This window comes from Gekko japonicus, unplaced genomic scaffold (assembly GCF_001447785.1).
Source record: "Gekko japonicus isolate JY-2015 unplaced genomic scaffold, Gekko_japonicus_V1.1 scaffold348, whole genome shotgun sequence".
NCBI classification, from domain to species: Eukaryota; Metazoa; Chordata; class Lepidosauria; order Squamata; family Gekkonidae; genus Gekko; species Gekko japonicus.
The window spans coordinates 797,836-824,928 of record NW_015159720.1 but is presented as its reverse complement, the minus strand read 5'-3'; the positions used below and the strand labels follow the sequence as shown (position 1 = coordinate 824,928).

The window sequence follows — 27,093 nt, the reverse complement described above, 5'->3', positions numbered from 1 at the left end:
CTCCCCAGGTCTCACTGCTTTAAATTTTTTGTTTCCTTCACTTTCTGGGTCCTTGGAAATGGCTGTCACTGGAGATGGGTGATTGAGGTGGAAAGTTGTTGTGAAAGAAGTCCAGGAAGACGTAGAACATCCGGGTCACCCTGTGGTGCTCTAGGGTAGCACTTGCTGGTCTCCTTGTGTGGGCCATACCATCTGCATCGGCATGGACCGTGTCATCTCAGAAAGCAGAAAGGTGTCCTTGAGATGGGCCCGAGTTAGGATTGCCAGCTCTAGGTTGGGAAATATCTGGAGATTTGGGGGGCGGAGCCTGGGGAGGGTGGGGTTGAGAAGGGGCGGGACCTGGGTGAGGGAGGGGGAGACAGTAGCTCTTGCGCAGCTGGCCCCACCTGGGTTCTCAGTCCTTCACCAATTGCGGACGAAGGGGTGGGGGGGAGGAGTGGCTATGTTCATTCGGGAGGCTTACTCCTTTAGGGCGCTCCCAGCTGTGGAGATCGCGGGCATAGAGTGTGTCAGAGCGATGCTGGAGGCTGAGGAGAGTTTGGCGATTTGGGTGGTGTACCGACCGCCTAGCGCACCGGCCAATAGCCTGCCGTCCCTGCTGGAGGCCGCATCAGGCTGGGTGTTGGAGTACCCTAGGCTGTTGGTCATGGGTGATTCCAACGTCCATGCCGAGGACGCGACCTCCAGCCGGGCTGCGGACCTAGTGTCATCCATGGCGGCACTGGGACTCTCTCAATTTATCACGGCCCCCACACATCGGGCCGGTCACACGCTCGATCTGATCTTCGCGGCTGGGGTAGGGGTGGACTGGATTACTACAATAGTAGTACCATGGTCGGACCACCAGGCCCTGAAGGCCCGTCTGAATGGGCCACCCCAACCCCGCTTAGGCGGCAAGCGGATTTTTGCAAACTTATAGAGAGAGTGGTGGCAACACAAATGGACCCAATGCGGCTCCAGATGGCGTTGCGGGATCTGAAGCCCCCTGGCAGCTCGTTGGAGGAGCTAGTGGAGGACTGGCATGACCGGCTCTCCACAGCCATCAACGAGATTGCTCCCAGGCGTCCTCTTCGAACTCGTGTTAGGCGGGCGCCCTGGTATACCCAGGAGCTGTGCCAGCTGAAGCGAGAACTGAGACGACTAGAGAGACGGTGGTGCCGCACTCGCGACGAGGCTTCAAGAACATCCTATAGGACGTTTATGAGATCCTATGAGATGGCAGTCAAGGCCGCAAAGAGAGAGAGCTATGCGACCAGGATTGCATCTGCTAGCTCATGGCTGGCACAATTATTTAGCACAATTCGGTCGTTGACAGCTCTGCCACAGGGCAGGCAAAACATGAGGGAATTGGACATAGGCTGTGAGGCATTTGCAAGCTACTTTGCAGAGAAAGTCTTGGCGCTCTGCCGTGATCTCCCCGCCACAATTGATTCAGTGAGTGAACTTGAGGCCCGTTGCACATCTTTGGGGCCGGGTTTAGTGAGTTTTTGCCCACTCAGTCTGGAAGAAGTTGACAGATTGCTTGTGTTTGTGCGCCCAACCACTCGGGCTGCCTGTTAACACAAAAGCACAATACAAAACATATCATACCTGAAGTGCTGACTGCATTGGGCTTGCAGTTTTACGAGTTGCATAGACACGCCTAATCTGAACAACATTAACCCTCTAAACATTGGCTCATGTAGAACTCCCACCACTAATAAAAGGGCTGAAGTGACAGAGTTATTCCTCAGGGAGTATGAATAAGCTAAACTACCCTAGCACAGACAACATAACGGTCTCATTCCCAGGCATGTACTTTGCTTGCTGACCTTTCGCATCTCATCTGAATGGCTTGTCTGAGAACCTAAATATAGTTGGATGGTGAGAGGGGGCTAAAGGTCACAATGTTTATTTGTTGCTTTTCCCTCTTCATTTTCCCATGAACTTTTAGACTCCTTAACTGCCTTGAAATTCACAGCCTCCTTTCCCAGAAGACCAAGGGTGATTAACATAAATCATGCGTCCATTTTAAAACATACTTTTTTTTTTGGGGGGGGGGGGTTTGAAAAGACAGTAATTTCCTTTTAATGACACTTAGGCCCTTAACGAGCCTTAGAAATGAATTATTAATCGACAGCTAAAAAATGGGCTGTTTCCCCTTTAAAACATTATAAGACTACTCTTCTACAAGCCACCCAACCCAAAAAGATGTGAGGTGGCTGTTTCTTATTATTTCATCATGTGACTTCGTATGATTTGGTTGCTTCATCATCTGCCAATTCTGAATAAGCAGTTGTAATACACAAGATACACAAACATACTAAAGTATTTGTATACTAAAACAGTGGTGTAATACAGTCAGTATATGGAACCTATTAAAATAGACTGTTAATTCCTACCCAAATGTATTTGGCATTGACCAGGAATGCTTGATGACCTACTGGTTCGGCTCTGAACGTCTCACTTATGTGATTGTGGGGGGAAACCCCGACAACTACATATAGCTCCTCCCCACCACCACTACATTTACCACTGCTCCCTCCAGATTAAAGATCCATTGGTCAAAGTCAAAAGAAGTTGACATTTTTAGTTGAGACTTAGTCCTTTGGTGTATCTGTGCATTTTATGTCAACAACACCTACCTTCAGTCTCTGTGAGGAAAGAGGGTTCTTACAAGTAAATAAAACATTCTTTGGTGTCCACCAATGGCTGGCAAACTACATGGATCCAGATCAGTTTTCATATGTGTCTTCTTGTACAGCTTTATGGGACCTATAGCCTCCTGCCCCACATCCACAAAAATTGTTTTGAACTTTTACACAAGTAAAAGAAAAAAAGATGATTCCTGGGGGCTTATTGTATTTACAGTGTATTACTACTACCCCCACAATGGCTGCAGGCAGACGTGCCATTTGGTGCAGACAGTGTATTACTACTACCCCCACAATGGCTGCAGGCAGACGTGCCATTTGGTGCAGAGGGGAAGCGATCCCATTTATTTATTTATTTATTTACTTTACACTTGATATACCGCCCTAATCCCCGAAGGGGTCTCTGGGCGGTTCACATTTTGGTCGTTCTAGGAACTAATTTCCTATCTTGGGCCACATTAGCGTTAGGGGTGGGACTGCCTACCAGCACCCTCGGTGGAAATTGCTTTCTCCTGCATCCTTGGCTCGGCTTCGGCGTCTGTTCCTCCACGGCTCCTAAGCCTGGCGTGGTGCGGCGTCCTCTCCTGGCTCACAGCATTCCTCTGATGGTCCCAGCAGTACCACGCAGGCGCACGGCTTTCATGCTGGCCGGCTTTGTCCATCAGGCACCGCCGTGTCCGCATCATTGCCGTGCGCCCCCGGTTTCTGCTGCTGCCGCCACTGTTGCTCAGTGCTCCCTCAAGCCACCAGGGATCGCTCTGCTCCTCCTCGCTCCACCAGCGCCGCCGCCGCTACCGCCGCCGATGTCCTCGCTGTCGTCCGCCGCCATCCGCATCATCCGCATTTTCCACCATGCCTCCTTCGACAGAGGTGGGTGCCCCCTACCCATCTAAGGGTAGGTACCCATTCGTCTACTCGCATTTTTTGATGTTAATTAGCTTTCGACCCGCTGGGGTTATGCCTCTGTAAGCCGCCCTGAGCCTGCGGGGAGGGTGGGATAGAAATCCAAATAAATAAATAAATCATTAGGGTACAGTGCCACCCTGCAAAGCAGCCATTTTCTCCAGGGGAACTGATCTTGGTCATCTGGAGATCAGTTGTAATAGCAGGCGATCTCCAGGTGCTACTCAGAGGGTGGCAGATGGCAACCCCTAGCCCAAGTAGCCTTTAGGGCACTGGGCTACAGAAACACCTTAGGCCCCACCTTGGGCGATGTGACCTGCTCTGCCCTGGGCAGTAAATGGACAGTTAGTTGTTATATTCTTACCGCCCCAAATGGTGGGTGCTTGGATCTTCTGCCTCAGCTACCCATATGCCATAGTCTTATTCAGGGGTCATTTCGTAGAAAAAGAGGTGCAGGAGCTCATTAGCATAACTCATTAGCATAACTTATTTGCATATGCCACACCCCCTGACATCACCGGAAGTGTGTCAGAAGGCAACACCCACCGCTTAGGCTCCACTGGACTGTTTTGGATTGCTAGCTATTGGGGGGGGGGAATGTGCAGATCTGTCCTTGCAGAGGAGGGGGAGCTTGTACCTGAACAAAACTTGGTCTTAAAGGTGTCACTGGACTGTTTTGGGCCGGGGGGCTCTGCAGCTTACCTGGCTGCTTCTTGCTCTGACTGAGGGCTGCTGGGAGCAGGGGGTGGGGCTTGTTGCATGTGCCTGCCCCCTGGGCTCCTTACTGCCAGAGCTCCGCTCCTGTGCGCTCCTGCAGGAAATGACCCCTGGTCTTATTCTTCAACAACAAATATGCTTTTTTACTCTTGAGGATGCATTAACTGATAGTCGTTTCAGAGAGTAGCCATCTTGATCTGCAAGAGAAGAGCTTGATTTCAAGGGCGCTTTGACTCTCGAAAGCTCGTACCACGAAAATCTGGTTGGTCTCTAAGGTGCTTTCGGACTCTCCGTTAAGTGGCATTCTTTCCCCACCCCCGGGAAACAAAATGTAGCCTGTATGTATCTGTACCATAGCTTGACTTTCCGGAGTGGATTTCTTTAAAAAAAATAAATCTGTTCTCTTCTTCTGGTTTGGTGTACATTTCTCATGCTTTCATTTCATCTTCCCCCCCCTCCCCATATGAAAGTCATTTTCCATGGTTGGAAAATATTTGTTCACACTGTAAGGAAAATAATACTCCTTTTGTGTTGTTTATTATGGGGATTGAACTGGTATGCTCCCAGACAGCAAAGCCTGTCATCAGGAATTAAAACAATGATTCAGATTTATCCTTGAAGTCTTCCCCCTCCCCGCCCCCGGAAAGTGGTGGCCCAAATTGCGAAAGGGGCAGAAGGCATAACTTCGCCTCCTCAATCTGTTGTCTCCTTGAAGTTGCCAAGTCCCCTCTGCAGCCATGGCTGTCAGCTCTCCCTTTGGCGGGAAGGAAACACCTGAGGCTGCTTTTAAGCCTCATATTCCATTCTCGAAACCTGTCCGGAGACATCTTTGACGCCTTGAAAAGCGAATGAGGGGAGAGGGGGGGAACTTTTAAAAGCCTAAGAGTCGCCACATGGGACGTGCCGCTTCATTGGAACACGTCCGAAGTGGTAGCCATGGACAGGTTTTTCCGCAGGTGCTTTTTGAACAATTTAAAACTTTGTTTCTTTCTCCCCCTTCAGCTTACGAAATTTACATATTAGCTCGGTTCGGGGGCTTGCTGAAGAGCGCGAGGGGTGGGGGACGGAGGGTGCCGCCTGCCACTTGTTTTTCTTTTTGAGTCTGTGAAGCTGCCTTATACGTTTGTCAAAACTTTGGTCCTTCTCATCTGCTCTGCTTCCCATTGGCACCCCAAAATTTACTTTATTTTATTTATATTGGAAGCATTCATTAGCCGCCTGTCTCCCCTGCGGAACTCAAGGCGGCTTACGATATAAATAAAACGATTATGGGGGGGGGGGAACACAACAAAACCAATATGAATAAAACAACAATTATAAAAACACAGAAAAGGTCACGATTTAAAAACTCCAGTTAGGACTGCCAGTAAATACAAAACTAAGGCCCTGGTCACACGGGCAGGAAAATGCGGGGGGGAAGCGTGGCTGTTTTCCCCGGGGCAAAATAACGCACGGTTGCGCCAGCAGACGTATCGTGGAGGTCCCGTGGTAGGGGGGAGGTGCCGAGCACACCACAATCCTGCGCCACGGCAAAGAAGCGGCGCGGCAAACGGGTGTTCCCCCCCCCCCAGACACCAAAGTGTGTGCATGCCCTGTTGGGTGCTTGTGCACATCCCATGGCCAGTTGAAACAAAAAACCTTTATACGAGGGGGCATGGGTGGGCGCCAGAACTACCACCGGAAACATGATCAGACGCCCGCCCTTGCCCCATGGTTACTGGAAACTAGTACCTCTGAGGTACTAGTTTTTAACCGCGCATCTTCGGCGGGAAGCCTCGGGTTCGCCATGGGAGCTCTATGCTTCCCCGATGTCGCGGTGAGATCGCGCCTGGAAAATCCGCCTATCTTCTGTCTCTCTAGCATGCCTAATGCTCCGTGTGACTGCAGCCTGTGTCAGTCAAATGCAGTCCTAAATAATATCGTCTTCAACCTGCCTCCTGCCAGGCGCACCTCCCTGGGGAGCTTGTTCCGTAACTGTGGGGCTGCCACTGGGAAGGCCCTTTCCTGTGTGGCCACCAGGGGAGCTTCTTTGACTGGTGGGGCAGTCAGGAGGGCCTTTCCCTGTGATCTTAATTAATGGGCAGGGCGAGCCAGGTTTGAATCTCCACTCCATCGTGGAAATTTGCTAGATGACCTTGGTCCAGTTACACTAAGTCTAGTCTACCTCACAGGGTTGTTGTGAGGCTAGATGGAGGAAAGCCGTATAAGCTGCTTTGGGTCTCCATTGTGAGAAAGTTGGGGTATAATGAAGTAAAATAAAGTAAAATAAAGTAAATAAATAAATAAGTAAAGTAAAATAAAGTAAATAAAAAGTACAGTCTACTAGCCACTTTCAGACAGAAAAGGTTAACATTAACCATAGTTCTGGAGAGAAAGGGAAAAGGGAGCTGGTACTCGAGAGGGGAATTGTGGGGACTGGGGAGCGCACAGGCTTGTGGCTTACTCGCCATAATTAAAGATGCTGTGTCTGCAGCACATTACAAGACTTCTGAAGGCTGTGTTGCCTCCTTCCCCACAGGGTTACGCCAGTGAGAATTGCAGGTTGTCAACGTTCAGAGATGAAGAATTGTAAATACGTGCACCCAGGCCTCCTAACCTTTTTGAAGCATTTTGCGTTCACTTCCTTTTGGAGGCTGAGAAGGGAACGCAGCTACAGGTCTCCGCGTTGCTGTCTGTGGGAGAACTGAACAAGCTGTGCATGTCCCATAGTTACAGGAGCAACCACAAAGTGTCTGACTCAAGGATTTCAAATATAGAACTTATTTAAACAGTGATAGTTTGTCTTCTATCCCCTTTTCCTCAAGCTTGTAGTTCAAATTACAGGAGGCAGTTAGAGAAATGAAAGCATGCTTAAGCATCAATTCATGGTTTAATATTTGTGGACATATAAGCGTTTAAATTCCCTTCTGATATTGTATACCACTTGTCCTGCCAACTTTATCCCAGGGTTCTCTTTATGTCAGCACCTCTCCCTCTCCCTCTCCCTCTCCCTCTCCCTCCCTCTCCCTCCCTCTCTCTCTCTCTCTCTCTCTCTCTCTCTCTCTCTCTCTCTCTCTCTCTCTCTCTTTAAAGCTTAACTCATTACATCTGTTTTAACTTCTTGGTGATTTGGCACGCCGCTTCTGAGCGTTTGCCATTTTCCCAGAAGTTTTGACATCCCATCTCGGATCCATTACCAAACAGTTATGAAAATATGTCATGATGAGCCATTTACAGGAAGTCTGGATCCCCCCCCCCACTAACCCTGAATTGATCCCTTCTAGGGTTCCATTAGTGACCAAATTAATTAGACCTGCTCACCAAGTGCCCCTGAGCCCCAGCTGCACAGATTCCCCCCCCCCCACCTTTCATTTTCGCTGGGTTTGGAGATGGTAAGAACCAGCAGGACTACTGCGGCTTCCGATCAGTGGGAAAGACGCCTGTGGTTCCTCACTTCCAGATGCCGTGGGCACAAACGAGAGAAGACCCCTGGTTTTCGACACTCGGGTCATGCCAGAGAACCTGGGAAAGGGAAGAGGGCTGGCGGCAGCTGCAGATTATGGCTAGCTAGTGAGCCAAGATGACTTTTGTGGACGCCCCCTGCATTATACTCTTGATTTTTGCACCAGCTCAGCCACTTGAAAGAACTTTAGGGCAGAGATTCCCATACTTATTTGGCCTACTGCCCCATTTTCAGAAACAAAAATTACTCAGCGCCCCCTGGAAATCTACCTTCAAGAAGTGGATCTGCACCTGGATCGTTCCAGTCCACCTGGATCGTTCCAGCGCCCCCGAGGGAGCAGTATTGACCACTTTGGGAACCAGTGCTTTAGGAGGATATTAGAAACAAGGTGTTTTTTTTTTAGGGGGGGGGCGGTGTTGTGCCAGGTTACAAGAGAAACAAAAAGGAGATTCCCCCCCCCCATATAAGATATTAGACTTTTAAAAAATCAGTTGAAGTTCTCTTAGATAAGCAGTTCCCAAACTCTGTGCCATGAAAAGGGGATTAACTAATACCCTACCCATAAAGGAGTTTTCCTATTCCATCTCAGCATGAGTCACTGCTCTGGACTTTCCCCTTTTCAGCAGCTTCTGGGGGGGGGGTGTTGTGGCATCTCTGTTCTGTCAGGTGCTTCTGGTGCAATGACGTAGCAGAGGAAGAGTCTTTCTGTTGTGGCTCTGAATGAATAAATGCTATGGCTTGCCTCCTTCCCATCAGGAGGCATGCCTGAAGCAGCAACTCATGCAGAGTATCAGGCGACAGAGTCCTTGGTGGGTAAGTGTCTGGAAGCCAGTGTTTTCAACTGTAATGATAAAGATTGCCTCCAGTTATAATTCAGGAGATAAAAAAAAAGACCAACTCAAAACTCTCTGCCTCAGCCATTACAAGTTTGGCAAATATTGCTTAATGGTCAGCAAAGACCACCAAATTCCAAAAGTAAGCAATCAAAGAGACCGCAGCTAAGACCGTTCCAACCATATTCAGTTTATAAATGATGATAAAGAAGGGATTTGGTGCTGCTAGCAGCGATCAACTCACCTGCCTGGTTGTCATAGGCCTCTGGAAAGGTCTCTGCCTGCCATTGGCTGCGTTGCTCTGACCGTGAGAAGAGGCTAATTTGCCATTGGTTGAAACTCCTAGTGGAGGACTAGGCAAAGCAGATAAGAGACCCTCAGAATGAATCCTGACTAAGGGGAGGCAGTGGAGAGGGAGTGGAAAAGGAAATGATATGGACCAACTTCCCTTCTGGTTGATCAGAATAGTCCAAGGAAAGGTGTTTGTATCAGTAAACTGGTTGAGCTTCCTCTGGTGAAAGTATAAGCTCGGCCAGAGACGGTTTTCAACACTCAGGGGTAGCTCGGTGTATTAATTGCTGCAGGAGCACTGGTGTTATGCTGATGATTCTCTGCAGCAGACTGGTAACATGTGGACGCAACATTGAGCATGTGTACATATCTTTTAAACCCCTCGTGGGTATGCCTCAGGGAAACCTGATAGGGCCAATTTCCCTAGGACTGCATGCCGCATCTGCATGCCGATCACGTATTATGTGTCTGTTGTGGGCAAATAGTGTGTTTCCTTCTGTAAGATGTAAGGGGCCACTGATCTCAGCAACATTAAGGCAGCATTGTTTAGGAAGGCATTTGAGGGAAGCTAATTTTATCTTGTGGCTGTTTATTCCTGTTACCAGATTGGTAATGTGGAAATGCTTTTGGTGTATTCTGGTGTCTTTCTGCTTTTGAACGCTACCTATTTTTTAATGTATTCTCCTTTTATAAGCTTGCATGAGCCACCTTTTGATGGGGAGGAAGGTGGGGTATGAACGTTCTTCAGTACAACACTGCGTATTTGACTCTCCAAACCTCAAGCTTTTTAGCGGTCTGATTATCTTTGACCTGCAGTTTAATTTCTTCCTTGGCAGGACAATAACCGCACATCTCAAGTGGTTCTTTCCCCCCCTTCCCCTCTCAGGTTTTCAGAGTATTTTTATACCTCTCTGAGATGGTACAGCCATTGGCTCCAAGGCCAAGGTTTCCCTGTGCTAAAACAGTGCTGTTCTTCTTCTTGTTTCCTGCAGATCAGTGGCGAAGCTCAAGAGCTCTACTCTGTCCGACACGGCCCTGTCCGAGCTGCCCGAATCTTGCCATCGCCGCAGATCAGTAAGTGTGGAATTTTGTGAACTTACTCCCCCCAAAAAACCTTTCGTTTCCTAACTATCTGGTTCCTTTTATTCAGTTAGAGAAGAGGGAGTTACGTATGGTGCCTGCCTGTCAAAGTTTACTCTTCCTAAGGATGTGACTGTGGCAGCCACATTTGCTCAGTGATGTCTCTTTCATGTTGTTGTGCAAGGCAAAGATGGGGAGAGTTGAGATTAATGTGCAGGGAGCAGAACCAGCCCCCTCCTGATGAACACATGAAGCCGCTTTATCCTGGATCAGACCTTTGGTCCACCAAGGTCAGTCTTGTTTACTTAGACTGGCAGGGTCAGTCTTTCCAGGGCACAGGTTATTCATATAATGTAATGTCTGATTCTTTCAAGAGCCAGTAGTGGTTAGGAGCGCGGACTCTAGTCTGGGAGAACCAGGTTTGATTCCCCACTCCTCCATGTGCAGTTGCTGGTGTGAACTTGGGTCAGCTACAAGTTCTTTCTGAGCTGTTCTCTCATGAACAGTTCTTGAGTGAGCTCTCTCAGCCCCACCTACCTCACAGGGTGTCTTCTATGGGGAGGGAAAGGGAAAGGAGATTGTAAGTCATTCTGAGACTCCTTTGGGTAGTGAAGGGCGGGGTATAGATCTAATCTCCTTCTCCTCTACTTCTACTTCTCCTACTACTTCTCCTACTTCTACTACTACTGCTACTATTGGAGATACTGTGAATTGAACCTGGGACCTTCTGCATGCCAAGTGGATGCCCCATCCCATCTTCCAGAACCCCCACAAACTTTTCTCGTAATTCAAATACTTACAGAGTAAGAGTTGAGCAGGGAGGGGAGAGAATTTAGAAGATTGACCACAGGGTGGTTGGGCAGGCTGCGCTCCCTGTGTCCACTTGCTCTCCAGAAGGGTGGGAGAGGCATGAGAAGTGAGGCCCAGCTTGGTCCGTGACATGTCATGCCGGCGTGGCCAGCTGCCCAGTGATAAATGTTAGAATTTCCCTGAATGAGTGCGAGTCTCTTGGGTGAGCTTTTCTTTGGGTCTTGGCCTTAGTGTGCCCGTGGCCCACCTTGGAATCCTCAAGGCCCTTTGCTGTGGGGAGTCAGAGGAAAGCCTGAAACTGCAGCAGCTCTGCTGTGTTGACTAGGCAAGGGCAGAAGGCCAGGCACCTGGTGTGTATCCTGGACTTTGGTCACCCCTGAGACTTCATAGCACTTGTCACTTGCAGTGACCTGAGCATGTGCAGTCCCAGCCAGCTCTCTAATAGGGCCGCCAACCGTCATGTGGTGCCTGGAAATCCCCAGGAATTACAGCTATTCTCCAGAGATCAGTTCCCATGGAGAGAATGGCTACCTTGGACTCTATGGCATTGTGCCCCACTGAGGTCCCTTCCCTCCCCAGGCTCCACCCCCAGATCTCCAGGAATTTCCCAACCCTGAGCTGGTAACCTTTCTCACTTGACTTGGTCCTGGTCTCTGGCATGAGCTTTTTAACCGAAGCCCTGGAGTCCCTGACAAGGTGCAGGGAAGCACAGTGTTTGGAGGATGGGTATGTGGGATAAAGCAACTGGTTAGCTGCAGAAGCTTGCTTCAGTTCGGCTTGGTTCATACATGCGAGGCTATGAGCTGGCAGAATGGACTTCAGGCCACAGGTGATGGATTCCAGCTTTCAAAGCCCCTTTGCAAAAAAAACCAAACACACCCTGTGAAATAGAAAACTAGCGCATGAAAGATGAACAATTCTGCCCAGTGTCTTGGGTTGCTCTGCTGCTTTTCTGTTTGCCAGGGACTTTCGATGTAGGGGAGCTTTCTAAAATGGAATCTTCCACTTGCAGCCTGAAGGAGTATTTTACCACTTTAGTACAGAACCATCTCTTTCTTCTGGATAGGAACAGCCTTTAGTCTCTGAAGTGACACACCTTCCCTTCATTGTGAAGGGCTTCTAGTGTCCTGGCCCCACTGCTGGACCTCCTGAGGGCACCTGCTATTTTTGGCCCCTGTGTGACAGAGTGTTGGACTGGATGGGCCATTGGCCTGATCCAACATTGGCTTCTCTTATGTTCTCTCTTATGTTCTTATGAAGGGTCATGCTTAGTTTTTTGGCGGTTTTTGAAAAATCTCTCAACAGTGTTCTAAGAGTTGGGTCCAGGGGAAGATTTCCCCATGTGCTAGAGCCCTTGCGCGAGCAGAGACTGCACTGACATCCTGCACTAAGATAGATCCAGGTAGTCAGACATGTTGGTCTGAAGCATAAGAACCTAAGAGTAGCCAATGCTGGATCAGGCCAATGGCCCATCCAGTTCAACACTCTGTCACACAGTGGCCAGAAACACCAGGTGCCATCAGGAGGTCCAGCAGTGGGGCCAGGACACTAGAAGCCCTCCCACTGTTGCCCCCCCCAAAGCACCAAGAATACAGAGCATCACTTGCCCCAGACCGAGAATTCCTATCGATACCTTGTGGCTAATAATTGTATTTGAAAAAGGGTGCCTTGCACACGAAAGCTCATACCTTGAATATAACTTTGTTGGTCTTAAAGGTGCCCCCACGGGACTCTAAATTTATCTTGCACTAAGTTAAGGTTATTGCGCACCAACTTGCATTTCTGCTTGCACAATATGGACCGGGCATAGGGCTGCCAAACCGCGGCGGGGGATCCATGCGTCGTCGCAGGATCGCTGCCGCGGGGGGACAGCGATCCGCATTGCACCGGCGTCGCCAGGATGTGACGCTACGCGTCGCCCTGGCAACGGGACTCCAAACAGCCCCGTTGCCAGAGCGACGCGTAGCATCACATCCTGGCGACACCGGTGCAACGCGGATCGCTGTCCCCCCGCGGCAGCGATCCTGCGACGACGCACGGATCCCCCGCCGCGGTTTGGCAGCCCTAACTGAGCAGCAGAATATTGCTAAGGTCATAAATAGAACCCTGTTGGATCAGACCCATGAGTCCACCTCGTCTGGCATTCCTTGTTCAACTGCAGGCATCTGGATGCCCACAGCAAAAAGTGTTTTGTTTTGTTTTTAAATTTACTGGCATCTCTTGTTGTTGTGTTGCTGTGGTGGCTCAAGTGGTTAAGACGCTGAACTGCAGGCTGTGGAAGGTCAGTAGTTCAGCAGTTCAAGACCCGAGTGCCGCATGATGGAGTGAGCTCCCATCTCTAGTTCCAGCTCCTGCCAACCTAGCAGTTCGAAAGCAAGAAATTGCAAGTAGATAAATAGGGACCACTTCAGTGGGAAGGTAACAGCGTTCCGTGCGCCTTGGTGTTTAGTCATGCCGGCCACATGACCACGGAAACGTCTTCGGACAGTGCTGGCTCTTCGGCTTGGAAACGGAGATGAGCACCGCAACCCTAGAGTCGGATTCGACTGGCTTTCGAGCAAGGGAACCTTTACCTTTACCTTTACCTTGTTGTTTGGGGTCTCTGGGATTTGCACTGGGAACCTCACAAGAGGCTTAGACTTGACCTGTTGACTTACTGGGCTGTGTGTTCAGACCCCTGTTCAAGTCACAGAAGAACGTAGGGCTATGCAGCATAAGCCTCTGCAACTGTCTGGCAGTATGAGGCTTTTGGATTGGTCCAGATACCGAGAACCTGGTCAGCTGAGCAGATCCTGCCCTCTTTCCAAGCCGTGGTTCTAGTACAGCAGCCATCAGACCCTGACAGTCCTCAGCATCTGGTAATGGAACCTCATTTAGGAGAGGCTGTGGCTCAGTGGTAGAGCATCTGCTTGTCATGCAGAAAGTCCAAGGTTCAATCCTTGGCATCTCCAGAAAGGATCAGCTTGTAGGTGACGTAGAAGACTTCAGCCTGTGATCCTGAAAAGTTACTGCCAGCCTGAGTAGACTACACTGACTTTGATGGACCAGGGGTCTCATTCAGTATAAGACAGTTTTGTGTGCTCATGTGTGTATTCATATATGGTTTTGTAGTCAACAGGGTACAGGTGCTGCCAGTTGTGCTCCAAAAGTGTGGGATTTGCCATTGGGTGCAGAATTCAGCATCCTAGGATTCATTCAAAAATAAGTTTCTAGTCCTCATAGTTATGATGGAAAAACTAGTGAATTTGTTGTCGCAAAATACGAATTCTACTGTGTAGCTGTCTCCTTTTGTTTGGGTGCTTTTCTATTCAGTCATCTTGCTGGCTACATGAAAGAACAATTCAAATTAGTTCATATTAAATTGAATCAAATCTGTGGGTTTTTTATCATAAAAAGTTTTGGTTTTTCTTTACATAGTTTGCTAGAAAGTAAAACTTTGATTAAAAGCAACCGTATGCATTATTGACCGGTCTTTGGAATCGGATGAAAGTAACTCTGTAATCAGAGGCCTCAGATAGCCAGCACATGAAACAGGATTGGGAGAGGAATAAAAGGGAATTTTGTAAAGAAGAAGCTGATAGCCATCAGCAGCACTGAAACGGCCTCTTTACTGGGAAACTATAAAAGGGGGGGGGGAATAGTTGGATGTGGGGGCTGCTTGTGGAGGAACTTGGCGTGTTCCTTAAAAGAGATTGCAGCCTGAGATAAGCGACTCGCTCCCAGGTGTGAAAGGGAAGACTCAGGCTTTTAACTCGGTGGCTATTTCAACATCGCAGCTTAATAGTTTGTCAGCTATGTTGCTAAAGCATCATAACCCTTTGATGTTGAGTCCTCGGCTGTGTTGCGCTCTCAGAAGCATAAAGCGGCTCTGTTTGGAAGAGTCATTTCGTGCCTTGGCTTTGGGAGATGCTTTGCCGTTATCTGATTGAGCAAGTCTCTATGGTGAGGTCTGTTCGCGTGCGGGCACACTTGTGTTTCTCTGGATCCGAAGGCAGGATCAGACCCCTTGCAGTCCTGTGGCTTTGAGAGTTTTCTAGTTTCTGGGAACCCTTTTCACACTGTCTCATCTACCGGGGAACCCTAGCACTGACTGCCATGGAACTGTGTGTTGCAGTGGATTGTGGGATGTGTGCCTTTAGGGTGTGCTGTTGCTATGCGTGAACCAAGAGTATGTGTTAATATATGTCCAACCGTTGCCCTACAGCTGATGCACTGCGGAAAGTGATTGCCGGGCAATGTATTTTTCAAGAAAGTTAGTCCACCATCATGGGTCTTTTCAGTAAAGAAACACTGGAGTGCTTTTGAAGAAACTCTGAAAAGGGGCTCCAAAAATCCTGGGTTTTGTGGTGTCTCAAGATGTTGTTTTGGCCGCTGGTATTTTCAGAAAATCTTCTATTGTAGTGCCTCTCAGCGGTCCACAGTAGAAATACGAAGCTTGTTCGTCGTTTCACATCAGAATGTATTTTGTTGTATGACATAAAAATCCATGTAAATAAAGTCCTTGTCATTGCTTATTTACGTTAACTTTGCACTACTCATTGATGGTAGATGAATTCATTTCTTAACCAGCTGCTTTCTATCCTGGCTCCACTATTCAATTAAATGGAACTTTTTAAAGCCATAATGAAATTATGGAAATTGGAAAGCAGTTAGGTTCAGGTTAGAAGTTAGCTTTTTGTCGTATTTATTTATTGCTGAGGGGAAAATGGTATGCAGAGGGGTACGTAAGTGGGCAGGGCAGTCGCGTTCTCATACCCCGGAAATCTTGTTGGCCTTTAGAGCTGCTACTGGATTCGAATCGAGCTCTTCTGCCACAGACCAAGATGGCTACCCTCTGAAACTGTAGGTGGGTAGATAGATAAGTTTTATTCATGGTCATTGACCAACACATAAACCGATGGCCTTTTGTAACATGAATGATAAATATCACATTAAAACAGAAGCAGAATTTTAAGACTAGTTATAAAAACACCATAAAAACCATAATGATTAAAATTAATAAAACTAAATCTTAATTCTCCTCTTTCCGAGTTACCATAGAGTTTCTCATTCTCAGGGCAAGCCATCCAAACCTAGCCACCCGATGAGTAACTTCTGCCCACCTATCCGATAGCAAATTTCTTAAAAGGCAGATTCTTTGCCTGCAAGAGAGAGGGAGTGTCCTAGAGAAAGGAAGCGATTTGCGGAGGTCATTATTCGCTTTACAATAAAAAACTGTGGGTGAGTAGGCCTTTGCAGGGCATTTCCTTAGAGCAGGAGGAGGAAGCATGAATACCTCCTCCTGGTTTTTTCCAACTTGGTGGTTCTTTGAATTTGAAAGCTTGGGTGAGTGTGTGCGCATTTAAAGTGCCAGTTGAGTTGCAGACAACTTATGGCAATCTTGTAGGGTTTTCAAGGCAAGAGACTAACAGAGGTGGTTTGCCATTGCCTTCCTCTACCTAGTGACCCTGGTGGTTTCCCATCGTTGCTTAGCTTCCATGATTGGGCTACCCTGGGTCATCCAGGTCAAATGTTCCAATCTTTTTATTTGGAAGAAAATTGCCCCAGATATGCCCTCTTATGGGATGTGGATTGGTATAGTCAGATCTTGGAAGCTAAGCGGGGCTGGTACTTGGATGGGGGACTACGAAGGAAGACTCAGCAGAGGAGGGCAACAGGAAACCGCTTCTGCTTCTTGCTTGCCTTGAAAGCCCCTTGCTGGGGTCGTGGTAAGTCAGTCGGGACTGGCTGAGAGACAGTTTGGTGTAGTGGTTAGGAGTGCGGACTCTAATCTGGGAGAACCAGGTTTGATTCCCCATTCCTCCACATGCAACTGCTGGTGTGACCTTGGGTCAGTCACAAGTTCTTTCAGAGCTGTTCTGTCAAGAGCAGTTCTCAAGAGAGCTCTCTCCGCCCCACCGACCTCACAGGGTGTCTGTTGTGGGGAGGGGAAGGGAAAGGGATTGTAAGCCACTCTGAGACTCCTTCAGGTAACGAAGGGCAGGGTATTAATCCAATCTCCTCCTCTTTGATGCACATACATACACATGCCCTCTTATGCCTTCTTCCTGTATGTGAAAAGATGCAGTTATTAGAGGGCCTTTGTCCCCCCTCCCCTTCTGTTTGCAACTGTTTTGGTGTTTCGGGGGTGTTGGGAAGTACCTAGTATGTGAACCATCCCTGTTAAAAAGTATTTTGTCTGACCTGGTTCAAAACCTTTATATACACTGGTTGATTTAGATGGCATGTTCTTACACGCCAGTCATCGCATGGTGTCAGGGTGAGCGCATGACAAACACGTGTGTCTGAGCCAGCTCCAAAGCTGCAAAAGTAAAGCAGCAGTTTCCGGGCCATTTTGCCACTTTTCGTAGTTCTGTCACCCAACACGAATACGATGTTGCACCATGATTAGTGGGCACAGTTTCTGATTGCATGAATCAGGGGGAAATTATGTGTGAATAACCAAATTAAGGCCAAAGTGTGGCCTCTGAAACTGCTTCACAGGGTTGCTGTGCAGGTAAGACGTTGTTGTTGTTCAGTCGCACAGTCGAGTCCGACTCTCCGCGACCCCATGGACCAGCTCCCGCCAGGCCTTCCGGTCTTCCTCTGTCCTCTGAAGTTCACTCAATTTCATGTTCGTTGCATCTATAACACAGTCTAACCATCTCATCCTTTGCCGTCCCCGTCTTCTTTGACCTTCAGTCCTTCCCAGCATCAGGGTCTTCTCCAGTGAGGGCGCCCCTCTCATTTGGTGGCCAAAGTATTTGAGCTTCAGTTTCATTATCTGGCCTTCCAGGTAAGACGTACCACTGCCCTAAGTCCTGTGGAGGAAGCAGGGTAGCAAAAAAAGAGATGGGTGCTTTCTTCTAGCTCTCCAACCCAGATGCGGCATTACTTCCGGGGTTTCTTTTTTTGGGAGGGGTGAAGTTCAGGGAGGGCAGAGTATCAACAAATAGTCTCTCGCACACAGCCTGACTCCTCAGGAGGGAATGGAGGGGCAGTTCTGTCCCCCTCATAGGGTTGCCAAATCACTTACCTGGCACAGCGGCAGGGACCCGGTCCTGGTCCGGGAGATTCGCGCATGCATGCCGTGATGATGTCACCTGAAAGTGACATCATCACGCCAGGCACATCGGTCCGAACTGGGCACTTTGGGGGCGGCGTTCCCCCTGCTGGCCTGATCCGGATTGGTGGGTTGGGAGCCCTTTCGGCGGGAAAACCCACGCCCCCAGGGGGGACTTGGCAGCCCTACCCCCTCAGTAGTTTGTGCCCACCAGCAATATTGTCCCTGGGTGCAGGGGTGCTTTTGTGCTTTCCTCTCTCATTTATATTGCACTCTTCCACCAAGGAGCCCTGGGTAATATGCATGGTGTAGCAGAGATATCGTTTTCTCCCCTCAAACCAGTGCTCTGGCATTGGGTAGGGTAGGACTAAGGCAGGATGGCCAGTCCAGGATATGAGGTGCATGGCAGACTAAGAAAGTGGGTCTTGCCTCTCCAAGCGGACCACTCTGACCCCAACATCACATTGGCTTTTTAATGTTCTGTAGACAAAAGAAAAGGCACGTGCTTGGGGATGCTGTTGAACGGGCTCTAAATCTTTCCCTGGCAGTCCGTTCTCAACTTTGTCCCACGTTGCAGCTCAGGCTTTTGTCCCGTAGAACTAAATGGGAACCATTGAGAACCAGGGAAGACCCACGTAATGAAATGCTCCCGTTCATCCAGAGCCTGTCTGGGTGAGCAGCAGAAGCTTGTCAGAGCACTGTTCATGAAGGAACCGGGTGGTTGTACTACATTAGAGCTCCTGAGCCTCCTGTGGTAGTTGGACTTGGATGCTTGAAGGTGACTGGCTCGAGAAGGAAGTCCTGAGGAGAAGCCGCCGTTTCCCTTACTTCAGAAAGATATGCGGTAGCTGACTCAGGCAACGCAATGCACTTGCAGTTTGGGTGTGCATTGCATTTAGGTTTTTAATTGCACTGTATTGTGTGCAACTCAATTTAAAGACATGTTTTTAATCGGCTTAATCTTTTTATAATTAATGTGGGGTCTGTTGCCATTGCATTTACTCAGCCACAGCACCCAGAGCCGCACAAGGGAGAGGCACCGAGGCGGAAAGGCCCTGTTGGCCAGCACCCAATCTTCAGCAGGTTGGGCAATTTCCAGGGTACCCCGTTGGAGTAATTCCAGTCCACCTGGTCAGCGGCTACAGACACAGCTGGTGACGACATGTGTGTGTTTTGTTGCCGCTCTGGTCTGCATTTCCTTTCTTGGCAATGCCAGAGTGTAGAAGTATTTTGAGTGGGACAGAGTTGGTTTCTTCTGATCATCCGAGGGGAGGGGCAGGGCCTTATCCAGCATTGCACCCCGATAATGGAATACCCTCAGTCCAGTGTCTAAGCCGTTAAAATCTTCCATTGTCTGCTGAAGACTCATCTACAGAAGCCTTTGGAAGTTTGCAGCTCATTAGTCTGAGAACTTTGCTAGGTCGTATCTGGGGTTATTTGTAGTTCCGCTCCTCAGAACGTTGTGATGTTTTTCTTATGGTTTTGAATTCTATTGTGAGCTGCTTTGGTGATTTGGAAGGGTGGGAAGGTGGAGCAGAAATGTGCTAAGAAACCCCCACACAGACGGAGAGATGGTATTCAGCCTCAATAGAGGAGGAAGTGCTCCAGTGGTCTGCTTCAGGAGACCAGGAGAGCATCAATCTCCGTGCTCCAAACAGACAGAAATCTGGTTAGTGGCTGTTGGGACCCCCTGTCAGGAGGTGCCCTGTCAGGAGGTGACCCTCCTGCCCTCCTCCTGGAGGAAAGGGAAGAGTGGGGTGGTGGCTGCGACAACCTAGACAAAACAACCTCTCTGTCGCAAGCAGAGGTAGATCAGGAACCGACTGAGAGTCTTTCTCCAAGCGAGGGGGCGAAATGGAACAAGATACAACCCGACCCAACAGAGGATCCCTAGCAAACTAAGGAGGCAAGATGGGACGGATCCAGCTGTGGCCATTACGAGGCAGAGTATGTGATAGAGCAGGCTGGAAGCCCGGAAGCGGTCAATTGGCCAGCCCACTGGTCCAGCTGCAATAGGGTGGAATGGGAGGTAGCGTGGGATAAAGAGGAGGGTGTGATTCACTCCCGGGGATGTAATGGTAGGACAGAAGGTGGAACAGGGAATGAAGCTGTGACGCGAGGAGATGAAAGGCCTAGGTGCCAGGGGGTCTCCCAGGGAGAGAAGGACCCCAATAGGAACAAGGGAAGAGGCCACAGAGGCTCGTCCTAACACTCGCCCTAACATTCGCTCCTAACTGGGAAGGCGTTGTGAAGAAACGACGACTCTACCCACAACCTACCCAGCGACGCGGAGGAAGTGCCTTCCTGACACCCCCTCCCCACATCCTACAGACTGATAAATCTGCTCTACGAGGTTGATGCGGTGTGAAAGCACACAACTCCTTGGATGGAAATCACCCTGTCGTGAGAATCATCCGTTTTGGAGAGAGAGCGTGAAAGCAGCAGAGGAAAAGAATGCTTTGCGGCCCCACTCCCAATTATGGCGTGGGTCTCATTCCCAGCGATACAGAATTTTGTGCTGCCTCGCAGAATTTTTTGTTGCCCACAAATCTGTGACCGGCTCTTAGAAAAATAAATTAAAAGGCACCCTCAAGGGCTGACTTAGCACGTTTCTCTGTGTTAAATAAAGTAATAATTATTCCGGTTGCTCTGTGGAGGCAGGCAGATGTTTCAGTGCTTGCATGTGGTCAGGCCTCTTGGGTGGCTTGATGGTTTCTTGTGTCTTAATACAAAAGTAACTCCTTGGCCTACGTAATTTGCAAACTTAATTTAGTCGGTCACCTGGTGGTTGCGGTTTTTTCAGGCATCCCAAGGTGGAACTAAGCAGGCATTGGCTTATTAAATGCCGGTGTTTAATTTGTCTGTTTCTGGTTTGATGGCGGTACAATGAAAGCTAGGGCATGCAGAACGATTATAGAACATGGTTTTCAAGTGCTGAGACCTTTTGAGGTCTGCATTTCAACAGCGGGACGAAAGCTGTAGCAAAATCCAGTTTTAAAACCCTTTCTTGACTGGGTTTGGCCCTCTCATTGGTCGAAACTTCTTTCTTTTTTTGAATATATAATCTTGGTTGCCCAATGGTGACCACATTAGAACTTGTGCTTTTGGCCTTACCTGCTTTCAAGATCAGCCACGGACGTTAATTTCACTAGTACAATGAATTTGTATAACTTTTTACAGCATGGTTTGTAACACAGGGGTGTGGGTGTGAGACAGTCAAGATGTGTGTGAGACAGGAAATACCTCCCGGGTTCACCTGAGCTCCTCTTGGTGAGGCTGTGGTGCTACGTGCGAGCTTGCCCTCTCTCTTGCGCTCTCGCTTTAATTGCAACTGGCTCATTCTGACAAAAGCTTACAGAGCCCCTGCTTAATGGACACTTCCATTATGTTTGTGTTTTTATTTCAGGCAAACCTTTAAAACAAATTATTCCCTAAACGGAATTGCGGAGGAGGTGGCACTTCATTGGCAGGGGAAATGTTTTTCATTACTTTAATTGTACGGTTTATCAGGATTTTCAGCTTTTTCCCCTTTTGGTGGGGGTTAAATGCTGTAGTGTTATAACAGAATTAAAAGGATTTAGACTGAAAAGAGTTTAAGAAAGAGGCCTTTGCAACAGGATTTCCATACTTTTGGATTTGATGGATTTAGAGAGCTGTTGGGGGCTTTTAAAAAAATGTTTTTTTCTTGTTGAATTGCCATTTGGCAGTCTGTTAAACACACTTTACAGAGCAGGTGTGTGGCATGGCCGTGTCACACATGTGAAATGAACATGATTTTTATCTATGTAAAAAATCCTCTAATCCACCATAACTTTGAAAGGATTAAATCCCTTCCTATCCTCTGCTCCCGCTGCTTGCCTGGTGGGGTAGGCAGGGCGCTCTGGCTGTGTTAAGTGTTATAGCGACCAGCTTATGCGGCTTGTTCATGAGCGGGATTTCTATTAACTTGCATTGACATGCAGCAGGACCCCTCATTCTAATCAATTTTTTGAGAACTGAAGTAAATTGGTGGCTACTTTTTCTTCCCCGGACATCTGTTACTGCAGCAGATAATAGATTCAGGTGGGTAGTCGTGTTAGCCTGAAGCAGCAGAACAAAGTCAGATCCAATGGCATCTTTAAGATCCAACAAAGTTTTATTCAAGGCATAGACTTAAAGGTGCCACTGAATTCGAACTGTGTTCTGAGGCAGATAATTTTTTTTAGTCTTGAGTGTCAACCCATATGCTTGAGTTTCTGTCCTAAACTGGTTTCTTGCCAGTTGGTTGCCAGTGGCTCTGATTCCTAAATAAATCCAGTTTTTCTACTTGTGTTCCAGTTCTCTATTCACTTTATTTTCAGTGGAATAGTCTGTAAAGCACAGCATCCTTCAGTATTTTTGCTCTAAATGTGGCTGAACACACACAACAAGGTTAGAATTAAACAAAAGTTTTTCTGAATATTGCTGCTCAGTGAAAGAGGCATTGGTGTTGTGTGTCTGTCTCCCCTGCTCTGTATGGTAACTGGTTGCTGATGGTATTGGAGTTGGGGTGGCAGTTTGGCCCCAGGAGGGCAGAACAACATAAGGTGCCCTGAACTGCTTCATGGAGAAGGTGGGATAGAAATATATTAGATTCACATTTCACTGACAACCAATCATATGCCACCTATGCATGAAACAGAGTTTGCTATGGAATGAGACTGTGTATGTTTATTGCTGTTGTGGCGGAGCAGCTCTCTGAGGTGTCTCCACCTGGCATGTGCGGGTGGCACTCAGCTGTTCCAAGACTAGGATGGGCTTTTCTCTCTTTCCTTCAGTTTAATCACTGTCACCACCTGGTCTTTGTAAGAACTACATGCTGAGAGAACCAAGGCCTCAGTCTTCTCTTCCCTTCATTACTGTTCTAAGGCCACACCTCATGCCTGTGTCTCCCACTACTCAGCATCAAGTCACCACAGAGAAATAGCAACTTTCCAGTTGATTGCCTCTCCCCTTCTCCTGGCTCTCATTTTAAAATATAGTGTATTCAAATAGTGGAGGTCTATGTGGTTCAGAGAATAACTACCAGAATTAAAAGTTATAAAACATTTATTAAAAATAAAATGCCCACATGCATACTCTCAGCAAAGCAATAGATTGAGCAAAGGATCCAGAACAAAAGTGTAAACACACATTTCCTCTGTCCCTCATTATGAACATGTCCTAGCTGATGTTTTTCTAAGGCAGGCTCTTTAATTTAAAAGTTACAATGACTCTAAAAGGTTCCCATTACCTTGGAGTCTTTGTTCAGGTAGAAGACCTCCTTCCTTCTAGATGAGATAAGGCAAAAAGAGACCCTCCCCGCCATGCCAAGGAGTTATTATCTCTTCTTGCCCACTTCATGAGAGTCAAAGATTTTTTTCCTGGAGTCTTCAGGAAGTTACTTTCTAGTGCCTTAAGTCTTCCAAATCTCTGTCCCCTGCTACATGTCTGAGTGGAATGGCAGAAGGTGTGAGCTGACTACTTCACTGTATCTGACTAGGCCTGCCATCTGCATTTCTAAAAAACTGGTTGGATGTGGTTGGAAAGTAGTTGACCCTCCCTCCCCCCAAGAAAACTTCTTAAAACTCAAGGTGAAGGTTTTGTACAGTCCAGACCTCCAAAGTAAGACACATTTCTCCACAGCTGTGTCACGACCCTCTCCCACCTACTCAGTGATTCTGACTTGGAATCCCTAGGAGAGGAGACAAAGAAAGTGACTGAGCAGGACCAGAGAGAGCAGAAAGGTCTCAGCACTGCAGAGCAGGGGCGTAGCCAGAAGATGTTGGTTGGTGGGGCACTGGGAAATCCTGTGGGGCAGGGGAGCAGGGTGGGAGAGGGGGAGCAGGAGAGAGGCAGGCGGGTGGGTGTCAGCGGACGGGGGTGCCTAGACCCAACAGGACCCCTCGATTCAGGAAAGTTCTGCTCTGCTGATGGAAGTGCCTTCCATTAGCAGAAAATTCAGTCTAGATCCAACCCAATATTTAGAAATATGGCCATACAGATTTCTGTTGTGTCATTCTCATCCTTGCCTTCTTATTTTCAAGCCCTTCTCAATATTTCCCATAAAATTCTGGCTGCATCCAGATATCTCAAACAATCTGCAGTTTACTTGAGATGACGGTGATGAGCCAGGAAATCTTTATACTTGCAGGCTCTCTCCCTCCTCCCCTTGTGTGTGGAGTTGTGATTGAAGACTTCCAGGTTGGAAAGAAACCCCCCCCCCCCCGTCCCTTTGTTTTGGTGAAGTATAAGTTGGGCACTTCAATAGGAGGAAGTCTGTTCCTTGCCTACAAATTGGCATTCAGCACCATGGTTTGATCCTGGGCTGTATATAAGACACGAACTGCAGTTAATGAAGTGCTCTGTTAAGTGCTTCAAGCTGCAGTTTCTTTCAAACCAAGAAGTCTTCAGTCTTAGCTTGGCACGTGAGGGAAGAGGTGTGTGCTCATGAGTCTCAAGACTTCCTGGCACAGGTTCTCAGTATTGACAAACCAGAGTTTGCTCATGACATCTAAATTCTGCCTCTGTTTTAGCCTCTCTCTCTCACTCCCTCTCTCATCATCTTCCAACCACTCTCTCCCATCCATCCATCCATTCTCTAGCCATCTATTGGATTTTTTTACTCACCACTCACCCAAAGGGTCTCACGGCAACTTAGAACATTAAAACCAATATCTGTTATAAGCAAGACCCACGTTACATAATGTGACTCTTTCTGGCGTACAGAATACTTGATGCTACCATCTTCCGTTATGTCTACATTTATTTAAAGCCCAGGCTTGTCCATTAGATCTTTCTAGAGAGAAATACTTGGCTGCCAAGTTTCTGAAAGGCCTTTAAATGTTTATCAACAGTTTTGGTTTGTAGAATGAAAATGTGGAAGGCATTGTTGATACTGAAATCATCTATGTGAGCCGTTAAATCTTGAATAAGCCAAGCCACAATTGGGAAGAGAAGATTCATATGACTGTAAAACCTTTTCTTTGCTTAAATTGTACCCATCCTGTTTAATCTTCTAGAGAGCTTGCTGAGTCAAAGTGTGTGTGTGTAATAGTTTTCCGTTTAGATTATTTCAGATTAATGTGTTTAGAAGCTTAGATGGGAGTAGCTTTCCCACATTACTTTGTGTTGATCAGATAACCTGGATTCTAATGAGGAGCAAAACCAACAGCCGGACACATTTCTTGATGAATCGATAGAGTTGCCAACCTCCAGGTGAGGCCTGGAGATCTCCCAGAATTTTACGGTGGAGAAAACGGCAGCATTGGAGGGGTCCCTCCAATCATCGCAGTAAGGTCCCTTCCCTTTCCAGGTCCCACCCTCTCCAGGTGACACCGCGAAATCGTCAGAATTGCATTTTATCCCATTTTTTAAAGGCAAAAAGTACTAATGAAAGCACTCCCAAAGCAGCTTACATCCGTTTTTAAAAGCAGCATATTTAGATACAACTGTCAACGATGCTCAAGGAGGAGTGGTTTCTTGGAGAGGTCTGAGTGAGACCTGGGTCTTGGAATGGGGTGCACCGAAGGGTGCCCACTGCCTCTTCTTCCTCTGGCCTGACCGATGGCAGCGGGTAGCTGGGAGGCGGCGAGTGGTCAGCTGAAGCTGGACCAAGGTGCCTCTCTGCTGTGGGCAGGTGATGATGTCATTGCTTTCCAAAGCCAGGTTGTGCCTTGTGTTTTTGCCAAGGGGGTGGATGTTTATGTTTTCAGGAGGGAACGAGATGTTCCCTAGTTAGTCAGTTAAATATGTTGTTAAGGGCTTTCACGGCCAGAGTTTATTAGTTGTAGATTTCCCGGGCTGTTTGGCCGTGGTCTTGGCACTGTAGTACCTGACGTTTTGCCAGCAGCTGTGACTGGCATCCTCAGAGGTATAACACAGAAAGATGGAGTACTCTCTGTGTCCATGTGAGAAGAAAATTGGTAGGCAAGGAATTTATATCTACTCAGGAAGGTGGGGTAGGGCTGAGTCATTATCTTGTAGGAGTTCCCCAGGCTGTGACATGCTAATGAAGGAGTCTTCCGGAGGAGGTTCTTTTGCATATGGATTGGCTGTTGAAATTATAATCTTATCTGTAGTGCTGTTATAAGATGTAGAGCATTTTGTGTTTTTCAGGCCAGGAAACCATGTCCTATTTATTTTTAAACTCTCTTCTTTCCTGTTGAAATTGTGTTTATGTTTATGAATTTTGTGTGGCTGCAGCCAGCATTATTTTAAGAGCATATTTTGTCTCCCTTGAAATACCTTCTGGTAAAATACTTAACAGGGCTATCTTAGGTGAGCATGTTATTTTGTTGTTTAAGATCTCCCTAAATATGCTGATCCAAAAATCTTGAGCCAGTGAGCAAGCCCACCAGACATGATACAAAGTACCCATTTCTTTCTTGCATCTCCAGCACACTTTAGAAGCACCTGCCAACATTTTTGCTGCCCTTTCTGGTGTAAAATATCACCTATACATTATTTTGAGATGTTTTCCCTTTTCCTTGTATTTAATGATAGCTTGACCATATCATCATGCAATTCCTGCCACAGATCCTTTGATATAGTTACCTGCAAATCTTTCTCCCACCTGTTCTTATAGGTAATATTTCTGCCCTTTCTTTGACAAATTCATGAGTCTAGATCTATGGAGGGCTATTAGCTTTGATGATTAAATGGAAGCAGTATGCCACTTACTTCATTTCTTTATTAAAACATCTATACCCTGCTTTTCCCCGTGGCTCAAGGTGGCCAGTGGCTGGGAAACAATAGTTGGGGAGGGCTGCTGACTTCCGGTGATGGCGGTGTGCTAGAGCAGACTCACCTTCCGGATCTCCTGGGGGTGAAGCTGCGCTCCACCCAAAGGAGGGGGTGCGCAGGCTTGTCACCCCCCCAGGGACCCGGTTGAAGGGACCCTGGCCATGGAACTTCTTTTTTTTTTGAACACAATTTTATTTTTCATGAAAATATTGACATGTCATCAATTCCATTAATATTTCAATTTTTACCCCCAATATCCCCATTTTACTCTCCCCCTCCCCGTGGCTTCCCGCAATGCTTCCCCCCTCGTCACTCCAGTATACCTTAAGATAACATCATATTCTAGTTTCAATATTGTTCTAAATATAATAGATTATGCTTTACATCCCAGTTCTTTTCTAGGTAGATTTTAAAGTCTCTCCATTCCTCATAGAATTCCTGATCTTCTTTGTTATTCAATTTTTTTGTAATTTTGTCCATCTCAGCCATAAACAAAGTTTTTTGTATCCATTCTTCTAACTCTGGAATTCTTTCTTGTTTCCAACATTGTGCATAGAGTTCTCGCCGTTGTATAATCAGACCAAAATAAGGTTCTTTTTG

General features: G+C 47.6%; 1 protein-coding gene across 4 annotated transcripts in view; it reads left to right on the top strand.

Annotated features, from left to right (window-relative positions):
* Window positions 1-27,093, top strand: part of BCAS3 (breast carcinoma amplified sequence 3) — an 812,136-nt gene that overhangs the window by 31,439 nt on the left and 753,604 nt on the right. For all 4 annotated transcript variants that reach the window (XM_015420601.1, XM_015420405.1, XM_015420473.1 and 1 more), the window contains exon 6: window positions 9,812-9,893. In XM_015420601.1, the coding sequence (XP_015276087.1) occupies window positions 9,812-9,893 (82 nt within the window). The remainder of the gene's footprint in view (window positions 1-9,811; window positions 9,894-27,093) is intronic.